The sequence below is a fragment of the Hemitrygon akajei genome, chromosome 8 (genome assembly GCF_048418815.1).
Source record: "Hemitrygon akajei chromosome 8, sHemAka1.3, whole genome shotgun sequence".
NCBI lineage: Eukaryota > Metazoa > Chordata > Chondrichthyes > Myliobatiformes > Dasyatidae > Hemitrygon > Hemitrygon akajei.
The window spans coordinates 99,031,317-99,049,426 of NC_133131.1; the positions used below are offsets into that span (position 1 = coordinate 99,031,317).

An 18,110-nucleotide genomic window follows, 5' to 3' on the forward strand; every position below is an offset into this window, starting at 1 on the left:
TGCAGTTTGAGAAGGTGAAGCTAAAGTCAGATGTATCAGTATTATAAGGGAGTAAAGGGAATTACAGAGACATGAGTGAGAGGAGCTGGCCAAAGTTGAATGGAAGGAAATAATAGCAGGGATGACATTGGGACAGCAATGGCTGGAGTTTCTGAGAGCAACTCAGAAGGTACAGGATAGATACTGTAAATCCTAAAGATGAAGAAGTATTCTAAAGGGAGGATGAGGCAACTGTGGCTGACAAGGGAGTCAAAAATAGAATAAAAGCAAAAGATATACAATGTAGCAAAAATTAATTGGGCACTAGAGGATTGGGAAGCTTCTAAATATGAACAGAAGTCAAATAAAAAGACATAAGCAGAGAAAAGCTACCAAATGCTAATATAAAAGAGGATACAAGAATCTTTTCAAATATAAAAAGAGAGGTGAGAGTGAATATTGGACTACTGGAAATTGACACTGGAGAGTTGGTAATGGGGGACAAAGAAAAAGCAGACAAGCTTAGTTAATATTTTGAGTCAGTCTTCACTGTGGTAGACCCTAGCATTATGCCAGAAATTTGAGAGTATCATGGGGCAGAAGTGAGTGTCACTGGAGAAGGTGCATGGGAAGCTGAAAACCCTGAAGATAGATAAGTCACCTGGACCAGATCAACTACACCCCAGTATTCTGCAAGAGGTAGCTGAAGTGATTGCTGAGGTTTTAGAAACATAGAAACATAGAAAATAGGTACAGTAGGCCATTCGGCCCTTTGAGCCTGCACCGCCATTCAGTATGATCATGGCTGATCATCCAACTCAGAACCCTGTACCTGCTTTCTCTCCATACCCCCTGATCCGTTTAGCCACAAGGGCCATATCTAACTTGCTCTTAAATATAGCCAATGAACTGGCCTCAACTGTTTCCTGTGGCAGAGAATTCCACAGATTCACCACTCTCTGTGTGAAGAAGTTTTTCCTCATCTTGGTCCTAAAAGGCTTCCCCTTTATCCTTAAACTGCGACCCCTCATTCTGGACTTCCCCAACATCAGAAACAATCTTCCTGCATCTAGCCTGTCCAATCCCTTTAGAATTTTATACATTTCAATACGATCCCCCCTCAATCTTCTAAATTCCAGTGAGTTTTAATTCCAATGAGTCTAAATTTTAGTGATGACCTTTCAAGAATCCCAAGATTCTGGAATGGTTTCCAGAAGAATGGAAAATTGTAAATATCACTCCACTCTTTAAGAAATGATGGAGGCAAAAGAAAGGAAATTTTAGGACAGTTAGTCTGACTTCAGTGGTTGGAAAGATATTGGAGTCCATTATTTAGGATAAGGTTTTGGGAACTTGGTAGCACAAGATAAAACAGTAAGTCAGAATGGTTTCTTGAAGGGAAAGTCTTGCCAAGTTGGGATTCTTTTAGGAAATAACAGGCAGGGCAGACAAAGGAAAATCAGTGCATGTTGTTTACTTGTATTTTCAGAAGGCCATTGACAAGAAGCTGCACATGAAGTTGCTTAACAAGATAAGAGCCCAGAGTATTACAGGAAAGATATTAGGATAGATAGAAGATTGCTTGACAGGCAAGAAGCAAAGAGTGGGAATACAGGAGGCCTTTTCTGATTGGATGCTGGTGACCCATGGTGCTCTGCAGGGGTCAATGTTAGGACTGCTTCTTTTCACACTATATGTCAATGATTTGGATGATGGAATTGATGGCTTTGTGGCTAAGTTTATGGACAAGGTGAATGGGCAGGTAGAACTGAGGAAGCAGAAAGTCTGCAGAGGACTTAGGCTCATTAGAGGAATAGCTAAAGTGGCAGATGGAAGAAAATATAGAAAAGTGTATGGTCATGCACTTTGGCAGGAGGAATAAAAGTGTAAACCATTTTCTAAAGAAGGAGAAAATTCAAAAATCAGAGGTGCAAAGGGACTTGTGAGACCTGGTGCAGGATTCCCTAAAGGTTAACTTGCAGGTTGAGTCGGTGGTAAGGAAGACAAATGCAATATTAGCATTCATTTCGGGAGGAATAAAATACAAAACTAAGGATGTAATGCTGAGGCTTTTTAAGGCATTGCTCAAACAGCATTTGGAGTATTGTGAGCAGTTTTGGGCCCCTTATCTAAGAAAAAATGTGCTGATATTGGAGAGTTACCAGAGGGGCTCACGGGAATGATTTCTGAAATGAAAGGGTAAACATAATGAGAACATTTCATGGCTTTGAGGCTGTACTCACTGGAGTTTAGAAGAATGGGGGGGGTGGGGGAGGGAGATCTCATTGAAACCTATCAGATATTGAAAGGCCTAGATAGGGTGGATGTGAAGAGCATGTTTCCTGTAGTGAAGGAGTCTAGGACCAGAGGACACAGCCTCAGAGTAGAGGGATGTCCATTTAGAACAGAGATGAGGAGGAATTTCTTTAGCCACAGGATAGTGAATCTGTGGAATTCATTGCCATAGACAGCTGTGGAAGTCAAGTCATTGGGTATGATTAAAGTGGAGGTTGATAAGTTCTTGGTTAGACAGGATGTCAAAGATTACAAGGAGAAGACAGGATTGGGGTTGAAAGGGATAATGAGTCAGCCGTGATGGAGACTCAATCGGCCAAATGGCCCAATACTGCTCTGATATCTTATGGTGGCCATCATCAGTCTGGGCTCTGAGTACAGGACTTGGGACGTTACGTTGCAGATGTCTGAGACATTGGTGAGGATTCACTTCAAGTACTGAGTACAGATTTCTGTAGGAAAGATGTCATTAAACTGGAAATAATGCAAAGATGTACAAGAATATTACCAGGACTAGATGGCCTGAGTTGTAGGAGGCTAAGGGGTGATCTTACAGAGGTGTATAAAGCCACTTGGGGCATAGATAGGATGAATGCACTTCATTGTTTTCACAGGGAAAGGAAATCAAAAACTAGAGGGCATAGGTTTAAGAAGAAAGGGTGAAAATTTTAAAAGGACCCGAAGGTTATTTTCTTCACACAGAGGAAAGAACACATAGGATGGGCCGCAAATGAAGTGACTGTGACAGGTACAATGACATCATTTAAAAGATGATTGAGCAAGTAATTAGAAAGGTTTAGAGGGATTATGGGCCAAAAGCAGGCAAACAGGATGAGCTTAGATAAGTACCTTGGTCAACAAGGAAGAGTTGGGTGTAAGGACCAGTTTGCATGCTATGACGCCATCAGTAATTAGTTGGCTGCTTACAAGGAACCAACAATGCACCTTCAAGTGCACCTCTATATCCAACATGAATAAAAAGGTCCAGAGTATAAATGTTGATTCAAATAAGTGCAACTTTAATTAAATTGTAAGGCTTAATACTTACCCTAAAAGATAGTTCTAAGTTCTCACCTCCCCATACTTCCATCCCTGTGTCATAGGTGCCCAGGTATTCAAAGTACTTTTTACTAACTGCAAACAGTCCCCCAGCCATAGTTGGAGACCTGAAAGACATGAATTTTTAGAGAGTGCATACTTATCTTTGTTTTTCTTTTAATGAAACAGCTGCGAAGAACAGAGGAAACATGCTGATTTTAACTATTCTGAAATTATACAATTCAGTGTCACTCAATATTCACTTGTATCTACAACACAAGACACCAAAAGAGCTCTGACTGAATCGCTAAGTTAGCTGATGTTAACTAGAGCAGCCTCGGGGCACCATAATTTGTTTCAAATTCACTGAGTGAAATTCATCACTCTGCTCCTAATCTAGCTATTCTGATGGTGATGGAGATAGAATTTGCTCAGTGACATTACTCACAGCCAAAAAGCTTGTTAACATTCACCATTTAATCTCACCCAACAGCAGCAGCCGTCACTTAAACAATGTACTGGAGTGTGAATAATGACTATGGAAAAGTAACCAATGTGTCTCAATAACAAAGAATATAGATCATACGGTATGCTTTCATATATTAAATCAGGTCATAGGTATTATACCAAAATAAAATACTAAATGAAGTTCATTCCTTTAACATGTTCTCTCGAGTTCCATTTGCTCCCCGGTTTACTTTGCATCACTGATGACAATTTCCACAGGCAGCTGTTGGGAGTCGGATATAAATAAGCTCTTTATTTCCATCCCATTTCACATGCAACATCTACAGTTTTAAATTATATGTTGTTAATTACTTCATTTATTTTCCAAAAACAAAAAGCCAGATCAACAATGATTTAAGTTAAAGATTTTATTCCAGTTATAATTGACTTTTGTATTATAAAACTCCAAGCTGCCACTTTCTAAATTCAAACAGATTATTATATTTCATTTGCTTCAATCCATTTTTATTTAAAATGCTATATTATAGCTCTGACCTAATTGGGTCGATTCTTGACTTTCTTCGATTTCTTTCACGTCCAGGAACAGCATGCCACTGGAAAGTAAGGCGCCAGTCAAACCCACCAATCATCGGTTCACCTGTCTGCATGTAAAATGCAAAAGAATTCCAATCGATGGTATCGATAACTGGACATACAACTGCAGTCTCATTCTCTCTAATCCTAAAAATAAAAAGATTTACAGAAATAAGATTTAAATCCATCAACACAATCCTACAATGTGAGTCAAGTCAAATCTAATTTACTGACATGTGCACAAGTATTGTGAGCTGCAGGTACAATGAAAAACATCCTTCAAGCAGCATCTTTGGCATACAGGTATAGACAACAAACAAAATATAAATTAGACATGAAATTAAATCATACATCATTGTAAAAGCAAGACCATAGTACAAATGGAGGTGTAAGAGGTGGTCTGTAGTGTTCACTGCTGAGATTTGTTAAGATTCTGCAGGTAGGATCAAGAACATAATGGCCAAAGTAGCTATTCCTGAACATGGTGATTTGTGATGTCAAGCCTCTGTATCTCTTGCTGACTGTGCCTGTGTTTCATTAAGCCTTAGTCAATAGGTAACAATCTCAAATGTACGTACAACGTACATTCTCAAGAATGCACAAACATACCTCTCCAGCAGTGGCTCCAACCAGCCAGTGACACACTCACAGTGGCAATCCAGAAACGTGAGCACATCTCCGGTAGAGAAAGTAGCACCAATCAAACGAGCACGCACCAGTCCCTCCCTCTTATTTGTTCGAATGAGACGCACTCGCTCAAGGTTACTGATATACTGCTCCAGCTGGGACTTCAGATAAACTAAAATATTCAACAATTAATTAATTTAACATGAATAAGTTTTGTTCAGGTCACTATAGTTTCATATGAGGGTAAAGGAATACAGTGATTTTTCTACATACAATCAGAGGCAATGACTTTATGACTTCTTGGGATATTTGTGCATGAAATTATCAACTTCAATACAGACTGTAGTTAACAAAGATGAACAAAATCAAAGACAATCAATGATACTCTGATATTTCAACATTCTCGCAACTTTAATGATGCTGGGATAATAGATTTTCCAGATCATTCAATGTTACTTTGGCTCATATTCCAATACATTTTTAATTCACTATTTTTTCAAATAAATTCTCATAATGTAAAGTATGCTTTATAGGTAGGTGGTGGCGGAGAAATGAAATCCTGGTGGGTTTAAAAGGAAGCATAGGAATGGGATCCCAAAGAGACCGATGTTGAAACCTCGGGATTTCCAAACCATGGGGTAGTGGGTTCTGCACAAGATGGCCAACTAAAAATCAAATATAGAATTCAGATTTAATTTATGTAGAGAGTGGCAAAAAAAGTTGAAACATTTGCTGATTAATAGCAGAGATGCATTTAAAATGGAGAGGGATTTATGATAGTTAAATTTAGAAAGAGAGCTATCATCCATGTAAACAAGGTTAATGCATTGCTGTAGACTACACTTTACATCTGGGATGCCCAACCACTCTGAGTAAATATGCTGGAAATACTAATTCCACAGCAGGTGAGAGCTGAGTTAGAATCAATTATCACCAACGCTACATTAACATAGCTATTTAAACTTGCATATCAACAGCTAATCTGCGAATCACAAGGACAGATGGGGATTCTTGTACGGCACGAGTCATTATTTTTGAGGAAGAATCATCAAGTGGCAAAATAAGGGATTTGGAACTAGAAAATTAAGAATGAGTACATATAAAAGGAGGAGGGAGTTATTAATATGCGTTGTCTGATTTTTTTAACCATGTTCTCCCTCAAATTGGTTATTATTTTTTAAGTAAATATTGTTTCTTCCATTTTGGAATTTTCCTCCAAGGCCCCATGCCTCCACCACCATCAAATCTCCATTCCATTCCGCCCCCACCACCTACCTATCGGACAACCTTCCTTTTTCTCTTTGTGACATATTGTAGGGTACCATCATTTAATGTTTTAACCTTCTCACCTGAAGACATTGATACTGGATGGTCTTTTCTACCAATCAAAGTATTAATCGGCATATAAAACATTTTAAGTCAACTTACCTATCCTGAGCATCTATCTATCTATCTATCTATTTATTTATTTATTTATTTATTTATTTAGTGTTTTAGAGTGGAGTAGACTGTCAGCCCTTCAAGCTACAGTGCCCCAGCAACTCCCAACAAGCCTGAGTAACCCTAACCGAATCACGGGACAATTTACAATGACCAATTAACCTACCCTGCACATCGTAACTGTGGGAGGAAACCAGAGGACCTGGAGAACACCCATGCATTCCAATGGGAGGATGTACAGAGACTCCTTACAGAATGGCACTGGAATTGAACACTAGACTCTGGAACACCACCAGCTGTAACAGCGTCGCGCTAACCACTACACTACCATGGTGCCAGTGACACAAAGATCCTGGCATTTTAGCAAATATCATCCAAACAGGGTGAATTAGGAATTAGCTACCCTCACCTAGTCAGATACTTTTGAATCATGAGTCGTTCTACGTCATACAACATTCAAAACTTGGTCTCTTTGGCCCTAACCAAGGCTGGTTATTGCTTCACTTACTGTAAATATTTACATCAGCACAGACCTCCCTAGCTAAAACTCTTCAGTACTGATGTATGGAGTAGAATTTCACACTGATTTATTAGGAAAACATATTTTGAAAGAAATAGAAATGAGTTCCTCAAAACGGGAAAGAAGCAATAAATTGCAGTTTGAAATGCAATGGAATACTTCCTGCTGGTACTTCTTGGTTTGAAAATATTATGAAAAATATAGAAAAAATGATCAAGTTCCTTACTTCGATCGCTGTAGTCATCTACCAGTATGAGTTCTTTCAGGAGCACAGAAGGAGATGTTTCCAGTACACTATGAATTGTGCGCAGGAGAGTGGACCAAGCCTCATTATAAAATGCAATAATTACAGAAGTCGTAGGAAGCTTCCTATAATCAAATTTTTTGGCTTTGCATCTGAAATGAAACAGATTATAAAGATGATCAAGAGCAGTGTATATTCTTAAGGGATGTTCAGTTTCTAGTTTTAGTTTATGAAATATACAACTGAACAAGGGCACAGCTTGAAAACTACCATATTTTGCAAGGTCTAAAAATTCCTAGTTTGTAAATAGCAATTAACTGTACTGTAATGAAACTGTTAATGAGTCCACATTTGAACTGTCAATAGTAAGAGACTAGTGCAGAGATATCCTTCTTTGACGGCCAGGATATGGAAAGAGTGGATAAATCACAAAAGGACTGATCGATCTCTGGAATTGGCTGATCTCTCCAACAAAACTCTACAATTCTTGGAATGAAATGAGGATGTCCATCACACCATTACTCAGTATGCCAATGTGTTCACAAAGAAATAAACAATAGCACAACAGATTGAATCATTTTGGGACCAGCTTGTATTCTCTGATATACAACACATCACTTTTTATGTTTACATTTCTACTATAAAAAGGGCAGCAAGTTCTTTATTCCATTTAATCAAAGGAAACTGAGATCTTATTGGCAAAATGTACAAAACTGTTCTGATGGTATAAACTATTTTATTTATTATAACATCAAAGATGACTGAGAGCTGAATTCTTCTCTGTGAAGGCTATTGTTTGCAATGTTCTCCCTCAGGAATGTACCATGCGAAGTATAGAGTAGATGTCCAAAATTTCTAAACTTTTCACTCTTGAATGCTAGTCGACTATTATTTGAAATCTCCTGCATTTGAAGCTATAGTTATATTTTCAGGGTTTGCCTTTTCAGTTGCTGTGCTACATTTGCACAAGTATTGTCATAAATTTACTTCACAATTTTCTGATACATTGAACAGAGGTGAATCTTCTCCTGAATACTTATACACAGCTTGATGGAAAAAGAAGAAAAAAACAACAATGAAGGTGGCAGCCAAAATAAACAAAGTCTGTTAAAACCAGAACACGTATCCACTGGTTTCTGTCAGTGAAGAATTGTATTGACAATATCAGTGCTGTTTACAATTCCATCCATACTTGCAAACATGTATTCCATTCACAGCAGTAGGACAGAGAAAACATTACACCAGTGGAGCTACATCTAATAGATTTAAAACCACTCCCAAACTTCCCTTTGGCAAGTTACTCACTCAGTACCACGATTTTAAATGCAAACTTACTCATACATTCGGTCATCCTGGATATGACGATGCAGTGATACTTTGTCACTTAAATAAATATTAATAGCATATCTCTCAATACTCTCCTCTTCTTGTAATTTCTCTTCGGCATTCAAATTCAGATGTGCTGCTTTGCCCAATTCCCCGGGTCTGCTCATATCAACAGCAGGTTTTTCATACACTGGGCGTGACAGGTCCTCACTTTGCTCTTCACTAAAATAGGCTGCATTTGCCCTTTCCTTTCTATCGCTCTGTCCAGCAGAGTCAAGTAGAGTGGAGACTGACAGTTCAATAATAACATAAGTAATCCACAGTAAACTGATCAGAATGCAACTCTTCCCTAGCCAGATCCATTTTAGTTTCACGGAGATCTTCATGATGCTTCAATAACGTTGTCCTTGTGGACATCTGGGTATTCTGTAAGGGAGACATTCACAGAACTCAGATTAGTGAGCTTCTGACAGGTCTTTTTTTTTAAAATTGAATTGGAACTTTAAAAATCGAACAAAATACTTAGCAACCTTAGAATTTCCAAACGCAGAAGATGCCCATGATTTATGTATTCTGATATAATGAAGCAACCTAATCACTTCAAAACTGTTGTCACTGCTGACGTTCATCAAGTTGAAGAACTATTTCAACAATTAGCAGCCGGCTTGCCCTTCATAGTAACATATATTTGCAATTAGCAGGGATCACAAACCTACATGGAAAAATCTTGTGACCACAATGATCCATCCATACCAATATAACTGCCTTGAGCTTAATTAGGTTTTGGTGACTGAAAGCAACAAATGATATTAATCTTTAAATTAAATACAGAATTTTCTTTGTTTCTGCTAAAACATTTTCATTTAGTCTATGCCCAGCGATGCTTTCCACTCTGTTGCATTGTGTCTATCTCTATTTGATCCTCAGCTACACGTTTCTTGAGGTACAGCTTTTCCAATGTTTCTGTCTAATCTGCCAAACCAGTTTGCTACACTTCAAATGATCTTGCATTTGCACCCTCACATACAACGTCTGATTCATTGTCTCTGTTCTCCAAACTTCTCATGCTTTAATCCCAACAGATTGATTTTCAAATTATTTTTCCTTACAAAATTACTCCCATCACTTACTTTGTTTCTCTGCATTATACCATCTTGCACGCTCAACGTTTTTAACTTTGACCTACTGTACCTCAATTTACTTCACATAACTTATTTACTGCCCCAGCTTCACCTGACGAAGGGTCTCAGCCCGAAATGTCGACAGTGCTTCTCCTTATAGATGCTGCCTGGCCTGCTGTGTTCCACCAGCATTTTGTGTGTGTTGTTCCAGCTTCACCTTGTTGGGTTTGTCCCAACCTGCCTCATTGTACAGTTTTGCAACTAAGCTTTATATTACCTTTCTTCAACTTTCATCCAGTTCCAAATCTAATTTCCTTCATTTCAGTTTATGATTAGATTTTGGAAAGCACGATACCACCACAAATTGTGCTGCTCTGCTTCAAAAGGTCGCAAGAATTAAAATGATGCAGCATTAACTTCAAAAATGCAACCAGCTTCTGCAGTCATGAAGAATAGGGCTATTACAAAAAGAATTACGTAACAGCTCATACTCTTCAGACCTCAGATAAGAAATGTTAGAGGCAATTGGACCAAGGTATTGTGACCTCCCTTTACATGAAAAGTTCCCCATGCCTTCAGCTACACATGGCCACACACTCTGGAAATGAAGGCAAACTAAGGTATTCCAACAAGAAACTATATATCCACAAGCACCAATGATAATAGATTTGTGCAAGGTAAATTTATAAAAATGATTTCAAACATAATTGTATAATGAGGAGGCTTGTAAGTCTCTCATCCCGGTATATATTAAAAAAGTAGTAAACCTTGGCAAGTCTAGAGAAATCAACTCAATGCAAGCGGTGTTTTATTCTGAAATATCGAAAGCTAATTTAATTGAAATTTGGAAAAGTACCTTTTATTAAACAAAGGCTTATTTGATTGATGATCAAGAACTTTATGAAGCAGCATGGTCCTTAGTCCAGTGGGCAGGTATCTGACAAAGTACCACAAATTGATTAGTCAGCAAAATTAAAAGACATGGACACAGCAGTGGGGGGGGGGGGGGTGTCAGGGGCAGAGAAAATGCAATGGTACATGGTTGTTCATCTGATTGGAAAAAGATGCTGTTCAAGTCGCAGATTTACAACAACCATGGGTAAAATTTCAAAGCCTGCGAATTTTAAAAGAACTTGGAAATGTTGCAGCAATTAAGATGACTACATCTGACTCCAGCACTCACTATATGTCATGACCATTGAACTAAATGACACAGAAATTGCCTAAAAGACAGGCACCAAGAGTGATGCACTACATCTTGGCAGGGTAACTTCACAGTTGATCCAAATCACACAAACACAATGAAACACCAGCATCCTGAAGTCCTCCAAAATTTAAGCAGGAAATCTGATTTCAGAAACTACATCAGAGTAGATGAGCCACAGAATGAATAACTCCATTAATTTAAATTAAGAAGAATGCCTCCAAGTATAACTTGAATTAACTTGTGTGTACTTAATGACTTGTTTTCTCTTGTTTCAGTGTTTTAATATGTCAATTATTACAATAATTCTGCATAACTAAATTTTAATCTTTTTAATCAGCTGTAAAAGCACTTCTAGGAAGCGAGAAGAAAGAAACATCACAGAAAGAAAGGTCATTTGCTCCATCGGGCTTCGCTGATCAGGAACCAACTTTGGTACAAGACTGTCAATTCCATTATGTGTGGCAAGTGTAACAACTTGTCATTTACTGGGAAGGCCTAGATAAAAACATCCTGCATTGTACACTACCGAAACCAAAGGAAGTACATTTCTGTCTTTATGTAATACGGCATGATTTCATTTTGAAATTTTGTTTGTAATACTTATTCTGTCAAGGTGTTTGTACCGTTGCCAATTCTTGCAAAGGTAGCACATCACAATGGAAATGAAAGTAAGCTGTGGGACTATTAGTGAAATGGTGTGTTGTACACAAATGAGTCAATTGTGATAAAACAGACAGAAGGGCTGTTTAGGCACTTCCTTCCTTCCTAATAATCTTCTGCTACCTTCCTCCAACTGCTCAAATCAAAACTATTAGAAGCATTTAGCATCTTTGGAAAAAGAAACAGTTAGATACATGGATTATGACAAAACTAAAAATGTTCAAGTGCCTACCTTAAGGTATACCTTAAATACAGTATACAAATATATACAATGCATACTTACACATCCCTATTACTATTCAAATGGAATATTCCACCGTGTATGGCAGGAAAGGCGCTATAAAGCTAACCCGAGTGCATCAGCTTGGCTTTGGACCCATTATGAGAATATTCCGGGGTAGACACTGAAGTGCACATATTCTGTGCAATGAGAGCAGAATGACAAGGCAACGCTTGTTGGTGAGTGATTGGCATGTGTACGGAGTCCATTTACCAAGTGCCCTCTGTCATAGAAACAGTTAATATTTCAGGCCAAAAATCCTTTGACAGAACACTCTGATGAAAGGCCTTCAGCCTGAAACGTTAGCTCTGTATTTTTCCCCCCGTATAGGTGCCGCCTGCCCTGAGGAGTGTTCCCAGTAATTCTCATTGTAATTAGTCTGCAGACAACATGCTTTTGATTGGCCAGATGATTATCTCAGAATAGACCTATCACAACTCGTCTGCCTGATTTACTATGAAACCAAAGTGTCACACATCTGCTGGATTCTTTTGGTTCCATACACAGAAGAAATGAGAAACTATTGCATGTGCGGTCAACTGACAATCTGCATAGACCATGGATAAACACAATTGCACAAGCCTGACTGCACTCTCTACCAGTTGAGTTCAACAGGAAAGAAAGAAATGTGGTTCACTCTTTGAAATGAGTATGTCCACGATCACTCTTGTGCAACTGCAAGATGCCACAAAGTTCTCCTGCTTGGAAGGTGGCCTCCACACAACCGATCCTTGCCATGATCACTTGAATGCCCACTGAAAATGATCTTTGCTCTCACCAGTTGTGGCTGCAACAGGAGGTACATTTCAGTAAGTCAACTTTTCTGAGTGCTGTCATGTTATAAATATTCCTTAATGAACTTCATCTACGAGAAATGCTTCCAACTATTCTGATGTGGCTTCGAGCTGAGAGCTCTTCTCTTCCTCTCTCTCTGGGCGTTTGCCTGGCTCTGCATGTTCTCAGTCATCTGAAGACAATGCAGATGAATACACTGGTGTCTGGCAGCAAGTGGTTTGTGCAGAGCTTTTAAGTCAGCAAATAGCACTTCAGGACTTGCCAGACTTCTTGTAGATTTTAGCCAAGCGAAACGAGAGACGTCTCAGAACAGCAGCAAACCACAGTCTGATCATGTCTTCCTGGCCAGCCCCAGGACCAACAATGATTTATCTCCTTTCCACCTTAATGAGCTTAGGGGTAGTTGTTAGGATCTGCAGACTTTACCACAGATCAGACAGAGTAGTTGGTAGTATCAGATGGTGCACGCTTTCTTCCATTATTGCTGGTCTTCTGGATTCACCCAGCAAACAGACTTCAGATTCTCAGTGCCATCAGATTTTCCATTGATGGAGATAGGCCGGAAACGTCCATTAGTCAGTGGAGATGTTACATTCTTTCTCCTAAAGAGGATAGAAGGTCTTTCTATCTTTTTTCTCTCAGTCTGCCTGGCAATCTCTTTACATGCCAGAACTTACCAAAGAGTATCTGTCTTGGGAGTCTGGTGTCAAAGAAGCAATTAATGTCGCCTGCCCAACGGGGCCAACTAAGTGTAATTAAAACCTCAATGTTGGGACGCGAGCCACGCAGAGGATGCCAACAGTAGTTTGTCTCTGATACCAGTACATTGCCCATTTCATCACCAACATCTGCCTTCACTGAAAGATGGCTCTCTGAGAAGGCAAGTTTGTCCAGATTTTTGGATTTCTTCGCAGACTTTCATCACAGCATGGTGTTGTACTACAAGTATAGTTGGCTTTCAATCACCTTTCAATCACCAGTTTGCCAATATTAAGCATAATGCTAATTCTCTTGTGTGCCTCTGTGAACAGAGCTTGGCCTCTGAACATGAGTATGCAGGCATCATCACTGTACTGCACCTCAGTGGCTGAAGTTGAGGTGACCATGATTCTGGAGTCGAGGTGATAGAGGCGACAGTACATAGAGACACAAGAGACTATGATATAGGTGATCCAGGTTAAATAGATTTACATTTGTCCAGTGCATTAGTTCCCATTATTGGAGGCGGAGGTGCAACACTGCAGCAGGCAGGGTTGAGTAAAATGTTGGGGTGATGACTTAAAATTGTTTCATGCCAATCCACACTGAGACTTGGTTTCGATCATGGATTGCATGTTCTCACATGTGACAGACACATGATAGCCTGGAGATAATTTTCTCCAGGCAGTCACATTTCAGACAGTTCCAGGGCAGTGGGCTCAAGTGACACTGCGCACCCATTGACACTATATGTTAACAGCGTCAATGTGGCTCCTGCTACTGTTAGCAAGAAAAAAAACACTCACGTGTCATCCTCAAGTTTTGACTCTCTAGTTGTAGCCAAACAATCGTTGCAGAGAACAACTCTTTACAGCCATCTTTATATAAACGTGGATGAAAATTAAATGACTGCAGACCCTGGAAAGCTGAACTAAAAGCAGGAAGTACTGGAAACACTCAGCAGATCAGGCAGCATCCGTGAAAAATGAATTAATATTTCAGGCTGAAGACCTTTCACCAGAACAGAACATAAAGAATCTTCAAACTGAGATATTAACTGTTCCTCTTCCCACAGATACTGATTGCTGACTGTCTCTAGCATTTTCTAATTTATAAATATGAATCCTTGTGCCAGTTACTGCTAATCTTAGTACATTTTGGTGTGTAAATGGCTGCTAATACTAAAGACATTACAAAACTGCTCATATCAATGTTTACATAGTACCTACTATTCAAACAGAATCATAAATGGCAAATTAGAGAACATGGCATGAATAGTTAATATTTAGTTTAGTCCTATATGGTGTGACATCAGCCTGAAACACGCAATATTTCTGCCTCACCTTGCATCAACCTTAAGAGAAAACACACGGTGATAAGGGGTTTAAAGTTCAGTGTGCAACTTGCAACGGAATCACTTTGAAACCAGTCGTGCTATACTGCATTTTTCAATAAAATTCAACCTGTGAGCACTAATCAAGAGAATTAAAAATATCTCAAAGCAGAAAGGTGTACAACCATATACATAAAACTGTTTGATTCTTCTCCATGGCTATTCAGTGAAATCCGAATGATGAGAAAGCAAATAGTTTTATTTTGAGGAAAGAGGCTCTTTTGTTAATATCTGAGCAATTCTGAAATGTTAATGATCCTGTGATGTAGACACAGGCAGCAAAGAGATAAAAGAGAGTTTCCTCACATTCAAACAGGATGTGGTGATTGCTCAAACGTTCTCTACTGTGCATATAAGGCTTATAGCATTGGAGCACCTCCCCAGCTCTAGCCATCCTGAAGATCAGCTTCAATTCACAACCATCAAGTCCAGCTGACTCCAAAACAAGAGGAAAGGGAACTTAATTTTGTACCAAACTATTGTAAAACCATTAAGGTCTTTATGCATAACTTTCATCTTTTTTCTTCAATGCCAACTGGACATTTTTTAATTGCACATCCTGCTCAAGTGTTTTCTTTGGTAATGAAAACAGATTCAGTTTTCTTATCCTTTCTTCACATTTTAAGTATCCTAACTCCCTCAGAAACCTTTTTAAACACTAGCAAGTCATTCAGCTTTGAGTTGCTCAGGGATTTTACAGATCTGCCCCAATAATTCGCCAGTTCTTCCATTGTGGGGAAACTAATTTCTAACCCGTTTTGCAAATATCTGTTAAAATATTGCTGGCCCTCCAATCACCTTCACCATTTCAGTAAAAATGCAGAAACAAAATTGTGAAATTGGGACTACAGTTTTGAAAAAAAGTAACATTGTTACAGCATTAGTATTCCTGCTGCTATGCTGCATCTCATAATGTTAACAATGGGCCAAAAGAGCAACAATGTCAATAAACCATTTACACTATCAAAGCTTGATATGAAATACTAAAACTACCCATCCAATAAAAGCATTCACTCAATAGCTCTGCCTCCAAGAGGACCACAATCTTGTCATAGGGCTTGGAGGCTTGCATATCTCAGTGACCCGGAGAGCTATGTTGGCTGGAGTCAGGGCTTTATGCTTTGGCTCATAGTCACCCATGCCAAACAGGTTAAAAGGAAAGAGACCAGACTAAAAGTGGTCCACCGGTCCTCCAGGTTCAGGTGTTCAGCTCAAGGCTAATAGCCCTGACTAGTCAAACAAAATCTGTTATGGAAACAGCAATGAAAAATCCTTCTGTATCTGTGTGCAACGTATATGGCCATAATGCAGAGAGAGATGGAGGACCTTCATTGTTGCCCTACATGCCAGTGGCATAACAGGCAGTAACTAACTCAAGAGTCCTGCAACAACACAACCATCTTCAAAGTCTTTGGCCAATGATGGAAACACATGTTTGAGGATTAAGACCTCAAACCTCACCATCACCATTGGCACGAAATGCCAGTTTTGCTGAAGAAGCCTAAACCCTTAAAGTATAAAACAAAACCCATTGTACACAAGGCAGCAGTGATCCTTGCTTTCCTGCACACTACACCGGACACGTCAAGGGAATAGAGAGGCAAGCAAAATCTTCAAAATCCACTGGAACATTAAGCAAATGAACATTAACATCCTCTCCCAGACCAAAATCCCAATCACTGGAGTTCTAATTACACAGCTCTGTTCAACAGGGTGCATCAGTCACGTGGCTGGCACTAACCTTCTGAATTTCAATTAATTACCAGCTGATCAGAGAAAAAGTTCAAAGAACATTCTCAAACTCTCTTCAAAGAAACAACACCCCTACTGATGTGGTAATCACCAGCTTGTGACCACTCACAGTCAACTAAAGTACTCAGATTGGCACTGAGTCTTCAAGCTCATTCACTATAACTCACAGAAACTTGGTGAAGAAGGTAGAAGCAGCACCCACTTCATACACTAAATGTTTGCCCCATCTGTGGTTGTAGTTCCCACAATGGCCTTATTTGTCACCTCAGAACTTGGAAAATCAAAGTGGAAACAAGTTAACCTCAATTCCAAGGTGGTGCCCAAGAAAATATAGATTTTCTTAACGACTAGCTTTCAGATGCAAGACTGCATTGTTCTAGGTCAGCTGTGGCAAACCTTTTTGAGAACTCGCACCGATAACCTTCTAAAAAAAAATCTCATGTGACATAGGAATTTTGAACAAAGATTATCATTGATGCAAACAGATTGATGAAACCTGCCAGTCATGCTGGGTGTGACATCAGTTGTCATGGAAACTATTTTTGAAAGGTTATCTTGTCAACCAGACAATTACCTTAACCCTGTGGTGTAGTCAGTTAATGTTGCCCATTTAACTAGTTCTTTGTAGATTTCATCAGCCTTACAAAATCCAGCAACAATGGCGTGTCTAGTTGATGATGTAACATCATCAAGGTAAATGGAAAAAATCCAGCAACAATGGCGTGTCTAGTTGATGATGTACATCATCAAGGTAAATGGAAAAAAATTCACATTAAAGTTTTAGTTGTTCTGCTATGTTTGCTTCCATCATTAATATTCTACTTTTTACTGTGTTTTGTTTCACTGCAAATCCTTCATGTGGAATAATCTTTTCCTTTTCTAGAAAACTATCATAAAGGTAAGAAGCACATTCCAGCCATAATTCTTTAACATTTCCTCCATCACTGAGTGGTATTCCATGTTAAGCAATAATCTTTGCAACCTCAAAGCTAGCAGCAACTACGTTGGAACTACATGAAATAAGTCAAAATATTTGAATGTATTTATTTTGGTGATTTCTTGAGAACTGTGTTCTTTTCGTTCTTGTTCATTTTTATCACAAAACCATGTATGGACAGTTTCACAATGCCGCTTTATGGAGTAAGGCCTGTACCCCCACTATTTAGGAACATACTTTGCATAATGCTTTATCATCCTTTTTAAATTATGCTAAATCTTTCAATTTATCATCCTTGATAGCCTCTGCTGCTTCTCCCATCATTTGAAGGATTTTATTTCTTTGCATCTGCCATTCTGAACAAACTGAAAAGGATAAAGACAATTTAAAAAATTTTCACAAATAAACTTAAATAACATTGTTTTACTAACATGGATGAAGTATGTTTATTGTGAAAAGAATACTCATAGAGGTGCTAAACTACAAAACAGTACTTATGGTCATTACGACCGAATATCCAGTGTTTACTCACAATCAAAAGGAGGAAAAATATCAACAGATCAAAACCAAGACCAACTGGCCCAACCATTTACTCTCCAAATAGTGATGTGAACATCAGGTCTGGGAGGATTTCAAAATGTATTCTTCAACAACAACTCTTCTCAAAACTGTCTAGCTAGGGTCAAACAAGCATGAGATATTTCCTGTGAAAGCATCTCACTGCTCTTAGGTAATAAAAACAAATCATTCACTGCT

General features: G+C 38.8%; 1 protein-coding gene across 2 annotated transcripts in view; it reads right to left on the reverse strand.

Moving 5' to 3' along the window:
- poc1bl (POC1 centriolar protein homolog B (Chlamydomonas), like) overlaps window positions 1-18,110 on the reverse strand; it is a 160,093-nt gene that overhangs the window by 17,971 nt on the left and 124,012 nt on the right. For both annotated transcript variants that reach the window (XM_073054240.1, XM_073054239.1), the window contains 6 exons: window positions 10,488-10,568; window positions 8,520-8,936; window positions 7,167-7,336; window positions 4,963-5,152; window positions 4,315-4,500; window positions 3,323-3,440 (listed from right to left, as the gene is read on the reverse strand). In XM_073054240.1, coding sequence (XP_072910341.1) covers window positions 3,323-3,440; window positions 4,315-4,500; window positions 4,963-5,152; window positions 7,167-7,336; window positions 8,520-8,896 — 1,041 coding nt within the window. In that variant the 5' untranslated portion in view covers window positions 8,897-8,936; window positions 10,488-10,568. The remainder of the gene's footprint in view (window positions 1-3,322; window positions 3,441-4,314; window positions 4,501-4,962; window positions 5,153-7,166; window positions 7,337-8,519; window positions 8,937-10,487; window positions 10,569-18,110) is intronic.